The 18,444-nt window shown below is 39.6% G+C and overlaps 1 protein-coding gene across 1 annotated transcript in view; it reads right to left on the reverse strand.

The window, feature by feature from the left end:
• The window catches only part of RAPGEF5 (Rap guanine nucleotide exchange factor 5), a 157,736-nt gene that overhangs the window by 20,861 nt on the left and 118,431 nt on the right, over positions 1–18,444 (reverse strand). The window contains exons 12-20 of the mRNA XM_071429179.1: positions 15,707–15,785; positions 14,414–14,558; positions 12,470–12,567; positions 11,698–11,728; positions 10,682–10,760; positions 7,612–7,761; positions 4,897–4,994; positions 3,027–3,149; positions 1,661–1,839 (exon numbers count right to left, since the gene is read on the reverse strand). Of these exons, the coding sequence (XP_071285280.1) occupies positions 1,661–1,839; positions 3,027–3,149; positions 4,897–4,994; positions 7,612–7,761; positions 10,682–10,760; positions 11,698–11,728; positions 12,470–12,567; positions 14,414–14,558; positions 15,707–15,785 (982 nt within the window). The remainder of the gene's footprint in view (positions 1–1,660; positions 1,840–3,026; positions 3,150–4,896; positions 4,995–7,611; positions 7,762–10,681; positions 10,761–11,697; positions 11,729–12,469; positions 12,568–14,413; positions 14,559–15,706; positions 15,786–18,444) is intronic.

Raw genomic sequence — 18,444 nt, forward strand, 5'->3', positions numbered from 1 at the left:
TTTGTTTCTTTAACTCCCCAGGATGTTGGTTTTTTTTTTCTAAAAACATGCTAATTAATTTTGTTTATTGAACCACTTGTCTTTTAGACTACTCATCAACAGAAGTGTATGGATTTGTTTTCCAAAAACTCTGTCTCCCTTTTATGTATTGACACACTTGTGTAAAATGCTTTCCTCAACAGCAAAGCACACAGATAATGAATATGAAATCTTAGTCCTGGTGGTTTCCTGATCAGAAAAAGATTCCTGGCTGAACCAGTGAGCAGAGAACAGGGAACAGCCAGAGCTGTTCATAGTTCCCTCCCTCTCTGCCTTAGTCATAAACAGAACAGGAGGGCTGCTTGGCTTGTCCCATGGTGTGTTTAGCACACCATCCTTCCACCCTAATAGTTCCTCTCTCATCAACTCTTCCAGAACTGATGAGATACAGTGGTGTGTTCATTTAGAAAGCAGCTTTTATGATGAAAAAAAAAATCTTGTGAAAACTACACACTCTCTTATTTCATCACCTACATTCTGCAGTGGTGGGTGCTTCTGCAATACACGGGGAGAGTCTGTCTACTGTTTACTGACAACTGTATTTGGTCTCCATAACTTTGGCTTGTCACTTAACAGAATGGGATCAACACTTCAGTCTGGTAACAAATATATGCTTATTCACATAGGACTGACACAAAACTTTTCTTGGGATGCAATTAATGCTACAATGGTGCAAGCAAGGCACATGGAACCAACCATTTTTTGGTCATTGGTAGGGCAGAAAATGAACATATTACTGGATGCCACACAACTTGCAAACTAAATCAGATCACATTCATGAGTTACACTAGATTAGATTAGAAGAATTAATTTCTCTAAAGGCACTGCTTCAGCGGAGAACAGTCCTCTGTATGTAAGTGCCTTGCAAATTAAATCAGCCCAGTTGATGAAGGGAACAATTTATACATTTTCCACAACCATGCATATTCAAATATTGCAGAAGACCAACAAGTGGAGAGAGAGGTGAGAAGGATGATTGCATATATTTAAATTGCTCCATTCCCTTGGTTACTAAGACAAAGAGTGATTACAGAGAAAAGAAATCTCTGTGTATAGTATATATTTGTACACTACTGCAAGACATAGAATAAATGCCAGTACTACCCAGTAACAGTGAAAGAGTAGACTGTCAAATCTAACATATGAAAAAGCCTACCACTCCAGTAAGTGAAAGAGTACTACAGAGAGGATTACAGGGGGCAACAGCTTATTGCAGTTAGGTTCCTCTCTAGAGGTAGGACTTTCAGGTTTATAACAGAATGTTTTGGTTTCTCTATCTAGTCTTGAGTGACTGTTGCACTGCCAGAATAGTTCTGTCATACGGTCCTCAGGTTATCTCAGCTCAGAAGGAGCTATCTCTGCACCATCAGGGATGTGGCAGCTGGCACTGCAGACACAGCAGCTAAGCTGCCCAAGGGAGATTTGAGCAGCACACACTCCACTATGCCAGTTTTGAGCAGGCTCTGCTGTTGTTATCTATGGACTGTTTTATTTAGGAATGCTAACTACACTATCAAAACACAGGATGATGAATTAGTTTTCCTTCCTTGCCTCTCTACCTACTTCTTGCCAAACAAACCATGTGAATTCAAGGATTTCTGTTGCAACACCAGCAACTTACTGGGCAGCAATCTTGATGAACTTTTTCACTAGCTGCACACGTTTGCAGAGCTGGCTGCAGAGGAGTATCTCGGTGGCCACCCAAAGCTGGACCTCGTTGCATCTTTGAAGCAGAAGACTGAGATTCTCGGTGTTTTCAGCACTGCCCTGTCTGCTGAACGTGAAGTATATCAGCTCTTGCTGGAAGACATTGACAACATCAGTAGGGATATAGAAACAATTTAAATATAAATGAACTGTTAAAACTATGTTTTTTAAACAAGGTTTGGTCACAAATGGTTATTTTTTCATTATCCATGAGCTAATCACAAATGGTTCAGGTTTGGCTTAGCAAAATCTAGAGACTTATTACAGAAGGCAGGTGGACTGGAAATCCTGCAAGATATGCTCTTCTTGTTAGAATTCCCAAGGTTCCATTTCTGGCTATAGCCAGGTACAAGACATAAACAATCTATTTCTGTATTCCATCACTTCTGTTCCAGTAAGAAAAATCAACCATATCAAACCACTGCAGAATCTGAAAAATTTCTATTCAAACTTGTTTCTGTATTAGCCAATTTTTAATCAATAGAGGTGTGGGTTTGATTTCTGTAAAAAAAAAAAAAAACCCCAAATGTGGCCAGTTTCAAATTTAAAGTGCCTAAACTGAATAAAAAACCCAAAATGAAAGAAAAGGAAAGCATATGGTGAACAGCAAGGCAATTTCACATTCATTTTCTCAGAAAGCCAACATGCTTGTCAGTAAATGGTATTTTCAAGAGAGCTTTTCTACTGTTAACTGTGTGTTTTACTCAGCAACCCAAACCAGAACCCATCAAAGTCATTGAAACAACCCAATGGGCCCTGAAGTGCACCATTATCTCATTTAATAAAGCCTGCCCAGTATTCTTCATCTCACTGCAGCCTAACAAGAACAAGGACAGTGATGTGACCATCTGAATTGTTGAAACTGTGAATTCTTTTGTGGCTAAAGTGATATGAAAGACAGCTATTTGTGGAGTCCCATATTTACTAAAACATTATCAAGTGCATAGGACATTTTGCATATGTAACACATTCACAGAGAAAGTTTTTAGAACATAATCATGGTCTTTTACTCTTTTGAGGCAAATCTCAATAGAACACATCAAGTATACAGGGAATATATGAGATGCCCAAACACAGGAAAGTTACAAACCTCTGACAATTCTTTTCAGTCTCAAGGACTGCAAGGTAACTCTTGGATCTGTGACCACTACTGAGAGCTGCCAAATCATGGTGTCATGACAGTGAAGCAAGAAACCAGGAGTACCAATGTTCCAAAATCCACCAGTGATGCAATGCTGCATGACAGTAATATACCTGGAAGTGGATGTGGTGCTTCTTACCTCGTGAATTGCATTGAAGAGGCTCCAGTCAAAGTTTGTTAGTTCTAAGGCAAGATCCCAGGTGTTAATTCCCAAAATCCTCACAGATCTTTGCTGCAATTCCTCATTTTCAGAAAATGGGCTCTAAATGAACAGACAAGAGCAAAACAAATTCCTCAAGAAATGCCAAAGGTTCTGCAATGAAACAGTTACTGGACTAAGGTACCAAAAAAAGCTGAGCAGGTAATCTTCTCTAAGTGCACTCTGAGGGCTTTTTTCCCCACTAATCAAAATGAAGGAGCTATAACCTCTTTAATAAATAGTTTGAAATGGGAAATGGGTCAATAGGATCAATGATTTGCTTTGGAGAGCCAGGCTTTCTCCCTCTCTCCTTCTCTCTCCCTCTCCCAACCTTGAATATAAAACACTGGCCAAGCAGAGAGCATAATGAAAATAAAATCCCTCAAACTATCAGAAAATAAAATCTAAATTAAGACACCAGTAAATTTTCTGATATAAAAGAATCATTCTAAAAACACATTGGATTAAGAATAAATGCACATAACTTGCCCTCTAGTCCACTTTTACAAATAACAAAAATCCATATATTTTATGATTAATCTACACCAAATGTAATCAACAAAGAGTAAAATGCTGTGGGTTCTGATTCATAAAAGTTACTTAGTATATTACTGTGGAGTGCTGTGGTACTGCTGGCATTCAGGGTCATTTAACATTTCCATTACTAGCTGGGATTTTCAAGTTTTGCATTTCTCTTGGCTTTTTTAACCTCATCAGTCTGAAACTTGGCACATGAACCATCTGCCAAAATGGAAGATTATTCTTACCAGTTAAGCCATTACTTTGGTGCTATATTTCAGACAGTTACAGCAAGTTTTGCAATCCTTATTATGTAACTAATGAAACTAGATTGGCTGTCACCTGTCTACACTGGAAACCTTCCCTTAGTATTCACATTTTTAGAGATGGCTCAAAAGCCAGAGATAATGGGGATGACAGATTACAATGATAGTGGCATGTCAGCTCTTCGGGGCACATTGATCCCACAAAATGTAAATAGACATTTCTCATCCCGAGGATGAATGCACAGATCCTAGAGGTACTGACACCACACGTAGAAGTCAGCTGTGATACAGCCCCTACTCTTTCCTGGAAACATCTGCATAATAAGCAGAAAACTACTGGAACACCAAAGTGCCCGACCATGCCTGCCTCACTGAGGTTTTGGGAAAGCATGGAGGGAGGGAGGTTGCAATCCTGAAGACAGAGGGAAGGATGAGAGAGATGTGCTGCCTCTCGATCTGCTGACCTTCCCAGCGCCAGCAAGAGGATGGAGAGACAGACAGGCAGAAGGAAAGGAGGAGAACACACCCCCAGTGCTACACACCAGCTGCCACAACACAGGGGTGACACTGATGGGTCTTGTGGAACTCACACAACATCTATTTCCACATGTAGTAATTCCAGGGAATTTGTTCACCAATTTGTATGATTATGTACCAGCCAAAGCGCTACAGAAGCACAAGGCAGGGCGGGGAGGAAAGAGTCACAAGAACCCTGAATAATCCTCATCCCATCCATTCTGGTACAAACACAGGTCAGCTTTCCCAGGCTGATGTAGATTGCAAGATTTAAGCTGCACAGAAGCTTTGGTTTATTTAAAATTGATGAACAAATTCCATTACTGTTCAGTCAAATAACTGCTGCTAATGAAAGATTTTTTTTTTTAAGAGATAGAGCAGCTCAGTAAGCTTTACTAAGGAAGCAAAAAATAAATTCTGCATTGCAAAAGCCCTCTGAGAGGAATACTAAGGTTTTGATTTAGAGTCAGACAAACAAAAAATGGGAAATATACAATACCAATCCTTACCAAAGAATCAGTCAGATCTTTTCGGTATACAAACATACGACTGGATGACTCCAAAGATTTTGAGATGGCCAAATCATTTGGTTGTAGCGCCTGTTTTTCTGTAAAAACAGCAAAAAAACAGAAATTTCAGAACAGGAGTAAAAGCTGTATATGAGAAATAAAGGTACAATTGTATTTGTGAAGCCACATCAACCTCTTAGAAGGTAACTAAGCATCAAATTCAGTCTCTGTGGGTACCAATCATTTCCACCCTGCTCAGGCAAGATAAAGGCAAGATATGTCTGTTGGACTAGAGCACAAAAGCTTCCTGCTTCTGCTTTCAAACTGCATTTCACATACAACAGAAAGAAACCCTGAAATCATCTGGTCTAGCCTCCAATGCCTTAAAGAGCATTTAATTTCAGCCCAGTGTATCTAGTATAAATGTAGTGAATTTTGACACTCTGAAGAGCAGAGTGTCTCAGCCTCCAGAGACTGAGCTGTTCTGTGTCACTGGAGACAAAACCAGGGGTGGAGATTAAATCAGTAGCCACAGCTATTGAGCAGGAAAAGAAGTTTAAAGGATCCCATCACCATGAAATTCACCCCATGGAGCAGAGCTGCACAGTCCTTTGTAACACAGTATTTATAATAATTCTTCTAGACTTAGAGCAAATAATTTGGAAAATAGCTGAGTAGAAGAGCAGGACACTGGTAGCAAACAGAAAGGACTTTTTTTTTCTCCAGTCCAGAGTTCAGCTGGTTCAGCTCTGTGGAATCTTGAATGAACTAGAGAAAGGTGGGGGGAAAAATAAAGCAAAACTCCAAATACAGCTTAAAAACTGCCTTGCAAAAACTGTCACTTCCTGGAGGCTCCAAGTAATCCTCTGGAGACCAGATACATGGTAGACCCACTACTACATCAAGGACACTGACAGCTACCCTGGACTCTGCATTGCCCATGAGGAGTAGAACCAGGAGAAGTCTGAGAGCCAAATATCATTTCAGACAGCTTTCCCTTTTATCCATGCTCACTTATCCATTGATGCACAGATACATTAGCTGAACTATAATTATGTTTTTTCAAGGTAATTTTGAATGAAGAGCTCGCTTATCCATTATTGGACTACAATAAAAACAGGTTCTCCAATGTTCATACTGCTGCCCTCCAAGTGGATGAAAGACAAGAGTTCTAAGTCACACAAATAGCAAAAACACAAAGCAGAAAAAAAAGCAGAGCAGGTTGGTGTTTATTACTTGCAGTAAAGGATGCATAAGAAGAAAGACTGATATTGTTGTGTTTCAAATTAACTCAGGCAATGTAACTAAATAACATTTTAGGGGTTATAAAGATCACATACAAATGGCTTTCCTACTTTACCTGCATGTTATTTACTGTCTCTCATTGAAAACCAAGTGGCAACCACTTCCATTTTGTGGCTTTCTTGGGAACCAATATAGTGTGTTTCATTATTTATGAATGGTTGGTTTTCTTTAGCTAAGCAGGCAGTTAGAACCAGATTTATTGCTATCAGAGCACAACTTGACCTGCTCTTGAACAGGAGAGAAAGACCTGAAAAACAACAGCAGCAGAGTGATTTCTCAGTGCTGTGAAATGCACTAAAGGGGAGTTTGGGCACACACAAGGGTAAAAAGAATATGCCTGAAAATGATATAGCCTGGATGGCCAGGACACCCATGTGTGATGCTCCCAATGGCTGCTCTGTGCCCAGGGTCTCAGCAACCAGAGCAGGGCACCAACTCCCTGACACACACATCAGTGCACTCAAAAATAGGTTTATTTAATTGAGCTTAGCATGGGGGGGAAAAAAGTGACCTCCCAGTTCTGAATCAAAGATACAAACAGAACAAGCCAGCACTTGTGTGTATTTCATTTAACTAGACTGACAAAGTAGTAGCAATGAGTGCTGTAACTTAAAAGACCCATCCTGTGTCTTAGGGGGTCAACACCAACTAATGTTATCTGAGAATACTGCCAAGATATTCTACACTCAGTCCTTTTGTAGATCCAGCTTCATGGTTCTATGCACCTAGTTATATTGCTTCCAAAAAACACCACAATGATCAAAACAATCTGACCAAGGAGCTTGAGACCTGCCAAAGATCAAAGAAGATCTTGGGACTTTGGCTGGTCCCTAGTAACACTCCACGATTGCTATAGTCTTTCTTAAAAAAGACAATAAGCCCTTCTATTTAATGACTAACACTAAAAGAATAGGCAAAAGATGTCAGTTGCTGCTTACAAAATATTGCTGAGATTGCTTCCAGTATCTCAATTGTGCAAATGCACGTCTTCCTCCTTTCAGCTCAAGAATATTTGTTACCTATGCCATAAATGAGGAAACAGCCATGCATATAGTATTTGCTATTCCCGTCTCTATTTTCAAGGCAAACCATGCCTCATTGCCTTCAAAATTAATTTAAATTCCAAAATAGGAGATTCATCTGTGGAAAAGAAATAAAACCTTGCAATACTGCTGGAGACTGAGAGTTCTTTACACTCCCTTCCCAGCCAGGAGATGCTACATCCCACAGTACCCAAGAAAGAGCTGTTGCCATGGAAACAAGTCTCTGGGAAGCAGCTCCTCATTGTTCCCCTGGTCATCCAGCTGTGGGCCCACAGAGGAACAGTTGTATCCTTGCATCAGAAAATGCCAGCCCTCCCTTACCTGATGCAATAAGAGGTAAGTAGTCAAATGAAGGGAAGTTACTCACCACCAGAGAATGAGACTGTCACCAGCGCCAACTCCTCCTCCGGGTACTGGATCTTTTCTGCCACGATCTTCAGAATCTCCTGAGCTGAAGTTGACACTTGAGCTTTCACACTGACATAGGAATGCTCTGTTATATACACACGGCAGAAAACTGCACAAAGGAACAAAGACATGCTCAGCTGTAGGCAGAGATACTTGAACAGAGCAAAGAACAAACTTGCAGACCCCACCACTGCAATGCCTCAGCTGGCTGGCTGCTGCTGGAAGGGCAGCCACTGCACCCTGACACAAAGGACATGAAACTAAGCAGAAACATCACCATTTTCCCCCTCCCCGCTTCCTCTCCCTGAGAAATGAGAGAGACAGGCAAATGGAAACATAGACTCCCACAGCAATATCTATTTAAGATCTCCTACCCTGAGGATTTGTCACAGACAACTTCCTTCACTGCCTATCTTCTTTGAAACTCAGCTGTTGCCATTTTTTCTCCCTTCATTTTAGGTTCAGATAAATCACTGCCCTTTCAGTATACTTCATGTCTGCTGCAGAAATTATTTTGGACCTCCATTTCTACCTGGAACAGGAAGCTTTGCAAGAACATTGCTCCCAGGTTTTCAACCATTCCTGATAGCTTATCTGTCTAGACATCTAAACAACTTGCCAGAGTATTTCAGCACCAGCAGAGACTGCCCTAACTGCCATACAATCAGTTCTGACAATTCATTTCCTGAATCACAAGCAGCACATATTAATGGGACTGGTTTGGAGAAACTCCCTGGGCTCACTACTCCCACTGAGGTCCATGAGTTGGTTCAGCTCTGGGAATGCTGTAGCAAAGGGATGTACACTCTTTCTGCCTGCCAGAATTTTAGGTTTACATCTTTTGCAGAGTTTGCCCTAGCTAGTTCTTTGAAATATGGCTGAACACACTTAAGTGGAAGAAACTGAGCTGCAGACTTGCATAAATATTTTGAAAATTACATCTGCTAATCAGAATCGTCACAGCTCTTAGTTTCACACTCACTTCAGTGCTCAATTAAACTTTCAATTTCCTTCTCCTCTAGCACTTCTTATTCTAGACAGGCTGCTACCATGCCAACACAGGACAACTTTTCTTCTCCAGAACTGTTGTATTTTTTTTATTATCTTTATTGACAGATGTATGTAGCAATAGCTCTTTGCTTGTCCTACAGATCTTCATGGCTTCAGGGCACTTTCATTAGTGAAAACTATGCCAGAAGCAGTTAAGAACTCTATCCTTGAGAACAGGGTTTTTTCCTGTTGTAATAAAGAAAAAATGAATATGAGAATGAAGGAGGCACTTAACATTGAGTATTGGGGAAAAAAAGCTATTTGATTTTATAATTCCTTTTTAACCTGTCTCTGCTGACAGAGAGTAAATGAGATGCTCATTCTATGGCAGAATATTTTATCAGAATAGATACACATCATGAAGATGGAGACATCCAACTGCACCTTAAATTATGAGGTAAAAAAATAAATTTTAAAAAATCTGATAGGAGTATTTGGACTCCATATGCAAACTGACACACCTTGCTACATGACTTTGTTTGAAATGTCTTCTTGGTCATTTGCAAAGGGACAATGACAGTGATGTCATTTTATAAATGGGCTATTGATTTATCCTTCTTTTAACACTGAACTAAATCAACCCACAGGTCAGATGCTCATGCACAACCACCATAGTGATTCTCCTCCTCACACCCTTCCAACGTTCTGTCTATGGTATCTCTTGGGATGGACCACATCATCTCTTCCAGGAGCCTGTGCTGCTCCTCTCTCAGAAGGAGGAAGTAGCCTTGGGCTGCAAGCTGCTCTGGTAATGATTGCAACAGAGGATAAAACACCTCTGGTCAAGTGGCACAGTGCAGCTGGACAGACCCATCCTCTACAAGCACCATCAGCCAGACAGCAATCCACCACACGTGTTAGATGTCCACCCTCTGCATCTGTCTCTCCCTTCCCCAACTTCACTCTGGCTATTTCATTCCTTCAATCCTATCATAATCCATGGCTCCTGCTCTCAAGCAGTGAGACAAAAGCAATTTAACTCAGTCAGGACTGGCCTTGCTGGGTCCTGTCCTGGTGGCTGTCCTACCACAGTCACACGGTCTGTCCCCTCTCTCACACCAGCACACTTTCCTTTCCAGTCACCCACAAGCTGTGTCCAACTTCAAAAAAATAATGAGTGTGGGGGTTCACATCCACAAATAACATTTTTAGAAGAAGCCTTGGTAACATAAACCTCAAAACCCCCTACATTTGAAGCACAAAAAGAGGATTATCTATCAGCAGCACACACTGTGCAAGTCTTTTGACTTGGCGTAGAACAAGCTCAGTTTTTATTCTGTCACAAATGAGCACTAAAAATACACTGACTTCAAGTGAACTTCTGGAGCTTTGTTCCCAGTAAGAAATGAAGATCTACTGTCAAAGAGCCAGGTAGGAGGTCCTTCTGCCATTCCCTGCTTGTGTACACAGTGTTCTCCTCTCTGCCTCCTTCCAGGCTCAGGCATTGCAGGAGGGTGACAGCCTCACTGCCTTACAGTACCAATAGCCATGCAGGGAATTGCCTTTGGAAATGGCTGGCATTAAAGTGAAGTGGCACCTCACACTCCATGCAGAGATGTTTTTGAGCAGAGAAGGAACTAAGGCACGTTCACAGAGCTGGCAGATCCTGGCCCATTTCATGTGACAGGCTTCTTCATTCACCTTTCACAGCCAAGATATAGGTCAAGAGACCAAGAGCATGAACTGGAGCAGAACTAATGCCTGGTGGATGGGCTGCCAGCACACCTGGAACATACACAGGACTGTGACAAGGGGTGCTGGAGGAACCGGACAGGTTAAAAAACCCCTTGAAATATCATGGCACTGCTGAGCCCTGCCAACCAGGAGGAAGAAGGAAAACTTGTCAAATATTTCTTCTTTTGTGTCCCTAAGGTCTTGTTCAAAAGCTATACGTCAGCTAAAGAATATTTGCCTTGAAGTCCTTTTGAAACAATTGTATAGCTTTTGAGCTTTCCCTCCATTCTTTAATTTATACTCACTTTCTTCTGTTTCATTCACAGTTCCTCTGTGCTGCAGCCAGTTCTCCTTTACACTGAACTGGTGGAAAAAGGTTTTATTCTGTGAAGGAGTGGAAAAGAAACAAAGGGGAAAAAAAAATCAGTGATTTTTTGCATCCCTGCTGTTTACAAAGCAGTAATTCACGGAATGCAGCATTTAACCCATATGTCTGGCCAAAAGGTTTCTGCATAGGAAGTACACCCACCCTTTCTTGGAGCAGTAAACTGGGAGTTGCCTTACTAAATAATGGCCAAGGTGGGGATTTTGGAGGAAGCAGGACATGCCAAAGCTAAGCAGCTTGCACAATTCAAGGTTTTCTGTATTCATGTTCAGAGCCCATTTCTTACACACTTCTTATATACATTTCCCATGTAGCAATCAGCCTATTTAGCAATTTCACTACAATCTCATGTTCTGCTTTCCACATTTTTGCAGGAACATTTTAAGCTTATTACACACTTCACCCTCAGCCCAGTAAAACTGACAAACACAGCAATTCACCTCTGAGCAGTTTGTACACCAACTTTCTCTGGCTGCAACTTCTCCCTCCAGTCAGACAGACAGATTCATGTTCCTCTCTTTTTGTCTGTCCCTGTCACAACAAATCCACCCTTTGCTCTGTTTACATGACAGCCACATCAATGTCTGTGTTCAGCCTGGTTTGCCCAGCTTGCTACATCCCTCTAGCCCTGTGGGGACACCCTCCCAGGCCTCTCCTGAATTTTGACATCTCAAAGCATCTTGTTAAACATGCTAATACTGTCACAACCACTGCAGGTTAGCGCACACTGCTGATATCCAGGATGCACTCAAAGGAAAAAAACAATGTTCCTTAAGCAGCATTGCAGGTCTAACCTCTCTGATGTGTCCTGTCATGTTTTTGGTCACCAGGCACATTCAGTTAAGAAGCCAAGAAAAGAGAGAGAAGTGGGCAGAGGGGAAAAAAAAGTGAGATGGTAAATTAACTAGCCATCAGCAACAATCAAGTTGGCATTACCTTTCGATGAGGTGAATACTCATCTACAGTGCTGAAACAAAAAGGAAAAATCACAATTATTCTTTCCAGCCAAAGCTTAGGAAAAGGAAGTTTTAGCTATAACAAACTTTACAACATCAGGAAGTTTTTAACAGTAAATGGTCACTGCAGAAAGGCCCCAGAGGTTCTTCAGGAAAAACTAAAGGCATCTGGCTCAGCCAGAGAACTTTCCTTTGGCTTGTATAATCGATGTGGTGAAAAGCACTGCTGCCAGCTCATGAGCTGTTGGAGTAGGCTAACACAGCACCCAGGGTCAGCCTCCAGGGCACAGCTCCTTCCACTTCCCCAATGGCCAAACCATGGAAACAACCTCCATTTGTTGGAAAAACATGCCACTGAAATATTTTTTATAGATGCCATATTTATTAGTAAAATAATAACTCTGAGATGACTATTCCAAGTGATTTGCTTCTCAGTACTGCAGAGAGAATGAAGGTACCATCTGAAGTCACAGACTGCAACTTCTGAGGGAATTTTTGCCAGCTTCTTCACAAACTATTGCTCTGTCTGTAAGTAATCCCAAGTGAAATTGATGGGAGTGAGTGTTGAGTCACAAACACTGCCCAACAAACATCAGAAAAAATAGAATAATCTAGCCTTAGTTTTAAGAAGAGATGATTTGTAAAACTGAATATGCCACTCATCACTTGACTGAATTACAGAAAGATAGCAACAAAAATAAATGACACTCTGAATAAAAGAAGACTTGATCACTAATCCAATCAATACTTACTGACGGCGATGCATCCCAAGTATCTTCTGGAATTCTTTCAGGTCCTTCTCAAGAACGGGATACTCATACACATCATCTAACACATTTCTGTATATCGTCTACAAAACAAAGCAGTGCCTTAACACACTGACAACTCAAACAGTAATCTAAGGCATCACATCAGTGGTCTAAGTTAATTCAGACACTATCCTACTAAAACAAGTTTTATCATTATGTTGATGCAAGACCTGTAAGGAGAGAATGTTCCTGTTCAAATTTACAAACTGGTCAATATTCAATATTCTTTGGAAAAACACTCTTACTTAGTACTGTGTACCAAGCAAGAGCACAAAATTCTTGTACTATTTTGTCTATAAACAGAAAAATTTAAAACACCATTTGTGGATATTACATAAAACCTGGTTAGGTCAGCATAATACATTCTGAAGCATGACAGCACATTACACCATCATCACTTATCCAAAATAATAACAAATAGGTTCATCAGATTAAGACTTTTAAAATGGCAAATATTCTACTTTACCTTTCCTCACAATTGCATGCATTTTAAACTGAGTTGATGCCTCCCACTAACTCCAACAATTCTTCCTAGCTGTAAACTAACACATAAATAAACCTTAATTTTAATTTTGGGGGAAGACATTGTCATGATTGAAAATCTAGGAAATATTTTCTCTACAGTTTTTCTGCATCTGCACGTAGATCCTTCCCTTTCCCTTCTAAGAAACAAGGATCACATACATGAGCTGAGTCACCAGGTTTGCTTTAGCCCCCACATTCAAAGATTTCTGCACGAATGATTTTAGCCTATGACCCTGTATGTTGGCTTTGCACATGTAACTACAACCATCATTAATATTATTGCTGTTTATACTACACACAAGCTTCCAGAAGAGGAACTGTGAGACAGTGCACAGTCACACACCTCCATGGCCAGAAAGCCCTGCATTCAGAAAGCTGCAACTCAGTGTGACATAACTGATGCCTGAAATGATGTCCTCTTTCCAGTACAGCAATCTAGTACCAAAAAGCAAAAATCCTAAGGTCTCTGCTTCCCTATCCGGTGTGTACTACTTAAAAAACAAAACAAAACAAACAAAACAAACAAAAAGAAGCAATCTCAAGATTTTCTCCACATTGCCTTTGTCTTGAGCAAGTGACTGAAGAGATAAAAGACCTTTAAGAAGATCTCCAGTCACAGACAAAGAACCTCAGCAGTAAAAGTGTAAGATACTGCAAAGTCTCCTAAAATACCCTCACCTTTCAACCAGCAGGGAAAAAATACATACTGAAAAAAGAAAATCAGTAACGAGATTGATTTCAGGTTCTCAACAACAGTGCTATTTTCAACTTAACAAGGGCTTAATTAATTAATTAGTAAGAGCTGTTGGAACTCATACAGAGATATGAGAAGAACTTAGCTAACAAGTAAGGAACAAAATTTTATTTCTCAAAAATACATAAAGCTATGCTGCTCTCCATGTCCACCCAGCAAACACCATGGAATAGGATTTCACTTCTCAGTCAAAGTAGCATCTCTGACATCACCTCAAAACTCTCAGTGTCCATGATCCTCTGGATACTGACTGCAGACCCTATTCTGACAGACATGACTGGTGTGTCCAAGGAATGCCCACATCTTTGTAGTTTTATTTCTTACCTTCCCAACTTTTCCCATTTTCTAGTGACCACAGGGGTTCCAGAAGTTTCATATGTTAAAGTAATGCTTTTAATGTTGACTGTATTGACCATACAGGATTTCTGTTCAAACTGACTATATTTAAGGCATTTAAAGAAGACATATGTAAATCATTTTATATTATAGATTTAATGGAGAAGATCTAAGTATGAAAAAATATGTTTCATAGATTTTCCTGTTGGGGATTTTAGACACAGTATGTAATTAAACAGTAATGAAATGCATCACAGAAATTGTTTCAATACCTTTAAAAATTGTTTTAAATGCTCATCTTCGTGTAACCAGTCTTTGTAGAGAGAAGTCCATTGAGACACCAAATGCAAGACTTTTCTTTTCCTACAGGACACATCAGAGTCATCTTCTTTCCCTTGGTGGTTCTTAGCACAATAGGTGCAGCAGGTTAAGGAAAATATAATAAGAACTCAAAGAAACTTTAAAATTGACTGCTGGCAAAGAGTTTGCAATAATCTCATTTGCTAAAAAAAGGGTTTTTTTCAGTGCATTATTCAGTTTTAAATGTTTTATCCTGTCTGGAGCTTTAGGAGTTTCATAACTTTTGGGAATGAATTCTCAGTAATAGGAATTTCTATTCATCCTCTGTGCCAAGAGGATTTTTTTTTCCCTTACAGATTAGAGAGGTGAGTCTATAAAAGTAAAATCAATTCAAAAGGAATTATACAATGTTCAGTCATATATTTTCTGCAGAACTGAGAATGAACTTTTGCCCTGTACACCAATGCCAACGTAAATGTCTGTGGGAAGAAGGGCAAAGCATAACAATAACACAAAAATCAGGCAAAGGAAGTCAGTTTCTTTTTGTCTGTACAAATTATACTACCTGCAGAAGTGACTCTATTAAAATTAAAAAAAAAAAGTAAAAGATTATTTCTACCATTTCGTTCTATTCATAAGGCAGGAGCACCAAATGTCAGATGATACCCACTTTATGCACTGTTCCTGTCTCTTCATGGGTCTTTGTCTTGTAAGGGAAAAAACTGATGGTTTCAGCACAAAATTTAAAGATGGGGAAAAGATTTAAAAAAACAAGCAAACAAACAAATGAACAAAAGGTTCATTTTATAGTCACAAGTTTATTCAAACATTGATCCATAGCTTACTAGCTTATCCAAGTCATTAGAAATACATGAAAATAATTCTTTTATCTCAAAATGAGCTAAGATTTATATCCTGTATAAGATGATAAAAGGAGCAGAGACTGTAAAATTCTTTACTTTTTCTCATTGCGTATTCTGTAATATATTATGCACATGTAGGTATTCTATGAATTAACATAACCTGGGGAGGTTTTAACCCCTATTTAAATTCTACCTTGTCACCATTATAAAAGTTTATTTATCTTCAAAAAAAGCTGACATAAAAGCTGACAAAGGCCTAACTCATAGCAACATTGCATTGTTGCTATGAGTTAGGCATTTGTCTCAAAACCAAGCATGTAGCTTTGATATAAGGCTCAACATTAAATAAAACTATGAGTAAATGTGTGACCCCCCTGAATACAGCTTTCAGTAAAAGGATATTGCCTCAGAAGGGCCTGGCACAAGTCATCAGTCGTCATGAAAACCGTGTATGTGAGAAGGAAATCATCCAGGAGAGTTTCTGCAGAGGAAGACAAAAAAAAGGTACAATACATTAGCAAGAGCAGGAAGAAAGTATCTACTCCTGTTACTGTGCATGGCAGGAACAGGACCCCCGCCCTTAAAAAAAAACTCCAAAAGAATACAGAATACATAAAGGTTTAAGTTTCAAAAAGTTAACTGCAGAGATCAGTTCCTTTACGGAACAAATACATCCTCAGCTCCCAAAGCACCAACAGGAACAAGTACACACAATCTAATTCATCATAGTTCAGGAACCAGTAAGAAAGAGTCCTTATAACAAACACTGCCATCCTGCTTAGCTCAGCTGCACACAAAGCAGCCTTCCACACATAAGCTTGTTCTGGAAATTCAGAAGAATAGCTTTTACTAATAAGAGGAAAAAAACTAGGATTGCCATGAACTGTGATTAGCATCTATGCACAGCAGTTGAGAACCATAGAATAAATACATTCAAATCTTTAGATGGTTGGTTAGTCCTGTGGGCATCACTGTAAGTGCTGAGAAGTTTTCTCTAAGGTTTGTTCAATTGTATCAATGAAGGATTTTTCTCCTCCTGGTTTTCTATCTGTGTCACAAAACCAGGCTGAAGCTGCGTGCTAACAGACCAACACTACACAGTGAAGCTGTTAGCACCTCAGGTTGTCAGGACAAACAGACAGTTTAGGATTTCAGTGTAACTTTTTCATTCCTCATTCCCATGTCACACTATTTTTAGGATTTTTCCAAACCTTTACAGCACACATCACTGAGGTGAAAGCACTGGGTTTGCTCTTGGGTGACAGGGCTCAAGGTAATCTCATGGTGTCTTCAAAACCCCAGTGGCAGAATGGAGATAAGACCGAACCAGACTTTTACTGGAGGTGTGCTACAAAATTATGATGGGACCACCATCAGAGATGGCAACAAAAGAAAATTTGTCTAGATTAAGATACTTATTTTTCCCTCCTGTGAAGAGGCCAAACATGACAGGTTACCTGCATGGTGTCCAACATCACTATATTCAGGGCTTGCCTGTGCAAAGCTCTGAGCATCCTGATCTAACTGAAGCTGCTTCCAGCACGGGTTCGACCCGATGGTTTCACAGCTCCCTTCCAAATTTAATTATTACAAATTTTTTAAAAAAATTTGATTCTAATTTTAGTAAACTACTCATGCACAATGCATGATCTAGAGTATTTGGTTCACACAATGAAATCTTTATTGAAAACATTGCAATTTGCAATTACCTTACAAAACTTTATTGCAATGTAATTGGTCTCCGTAACCACAAAAAAAAAGTTTCTGTTTCTTCCTCTGGTGGTTTGGGGTTTTTTTTATTTATTGTTGTTGTTGGTGGTGGTGGTGGTGGTTTTTTTTTCCAAATTGTAAGATTTCTCTCAAGTTTTGATGGATGCCTTTTGACTGTACTTCTTTTAATTTCAGCAAACACACCGTATTTCCTTTAACAAGAGAACAGCTCTGGTTTTTTCAGATAAGAACAGTAACATGGACAGAGGCTGAACAATAAAAAGTGATTTCAGTTATACTGTAGAGCAAAACTATTTTACCAGTATAACTAGCTGGTATTAGTTAGCATTATACTAAGTTGTGATTTAAGTGGTGGATTTACAACTGCAAACACTAAGGGCCAAACATGCCTCATATGGGGAAGACAAGGCTGAGCCCTGATTTCCATATCCTGATTTTCTCCCCATTTGTGATCTGTTCCAGTCCAAGCTAGTGCTTTTGTACAAGTGTGCAACTGAGAGCTTCCCGTGGCTTTCCACAGCAAGACTGCAATTTCAAAATGATTTAGACCAATTTCCTTTACAGCTGCTTTGGACCTTATCAGTAAATTATTGATCCCCTAGCTGTGGTGCACAATGGCAATAAGAATTCATCCATGTATCATTCAAAGACAGATGTCACGTGGATAAACATGGATGGATAGCTAATGACATCCTACCCTGTGAACATGGGACCCAAAATACCTCCAGTGTCTTTTAAAAAAATTAAAATAAGTCTATCTCACTTAATGCATTTAACAGTACTGGTCCAGAAAGAGTCCCCATCTAAGGAGGCATAGGTTAAACCCCTTGCACTCAGAAGCAAAACAATTAAACTCGTTATTCTACCCAACATTGTTAAAAATGGTGGAAAGTATTATCTCTGCAGAAAAAGAGCATTTTGTCTCAGTAAATGAAAAGACATGGTGAACAGCTTGTTCTCTATCTGAAAGGTCATCTATTCATTCTCTTGCGCGTCTTTTGGATGGTACAATGAGGCTATTAAAGTTGGGGGTTTCACAAACATTTATTTGGAAACAGCTGAGCTTGGAGTCAACAAACACATTTTAGTTCTTTATTGAACTATGTGACTGTGCAGTGATCCTCACAAAGTCAAAGAGATGTTTACACCAGATTATTTCCCTAATTTCCTACCCTGTGTAGGTGATATCCGAGTTTCAGCAAAACACAGCCACATGTTTGGAAAATAAATTAATTCCTTTTTGAAGCAAAACCTCAATATTATCAAAGAACTTCTCTAGTTGTTCAAAAGAGTGTGACTTTATAATAACTAGTGTTTAGCAAAGACTTTTATGTTTATTGTTATTACCTGATAATCTGCTTTCCAGATGTCAATTCTTCCAGCATCCCAAAGTGTTGGGATGGAAAGAA

The sequence above is a fragment of the Agelaius tricolor genome, unplaced genomic scaffold (genome assembly GCF_023055355.1).
Source record: "Agelaius tricolor isolate 1412-34295 unplaced genomic scaffold, bAgeTri1.0.p SCAF_6, whole genome shotgun sequence".
In the NCBI taxonomy this organism is placed as follows: Eukaryota; Metazoa; Chordata; class Aves; order Passeriformes; family Icteridae; genus Agelaius; species Agelaius tricolor.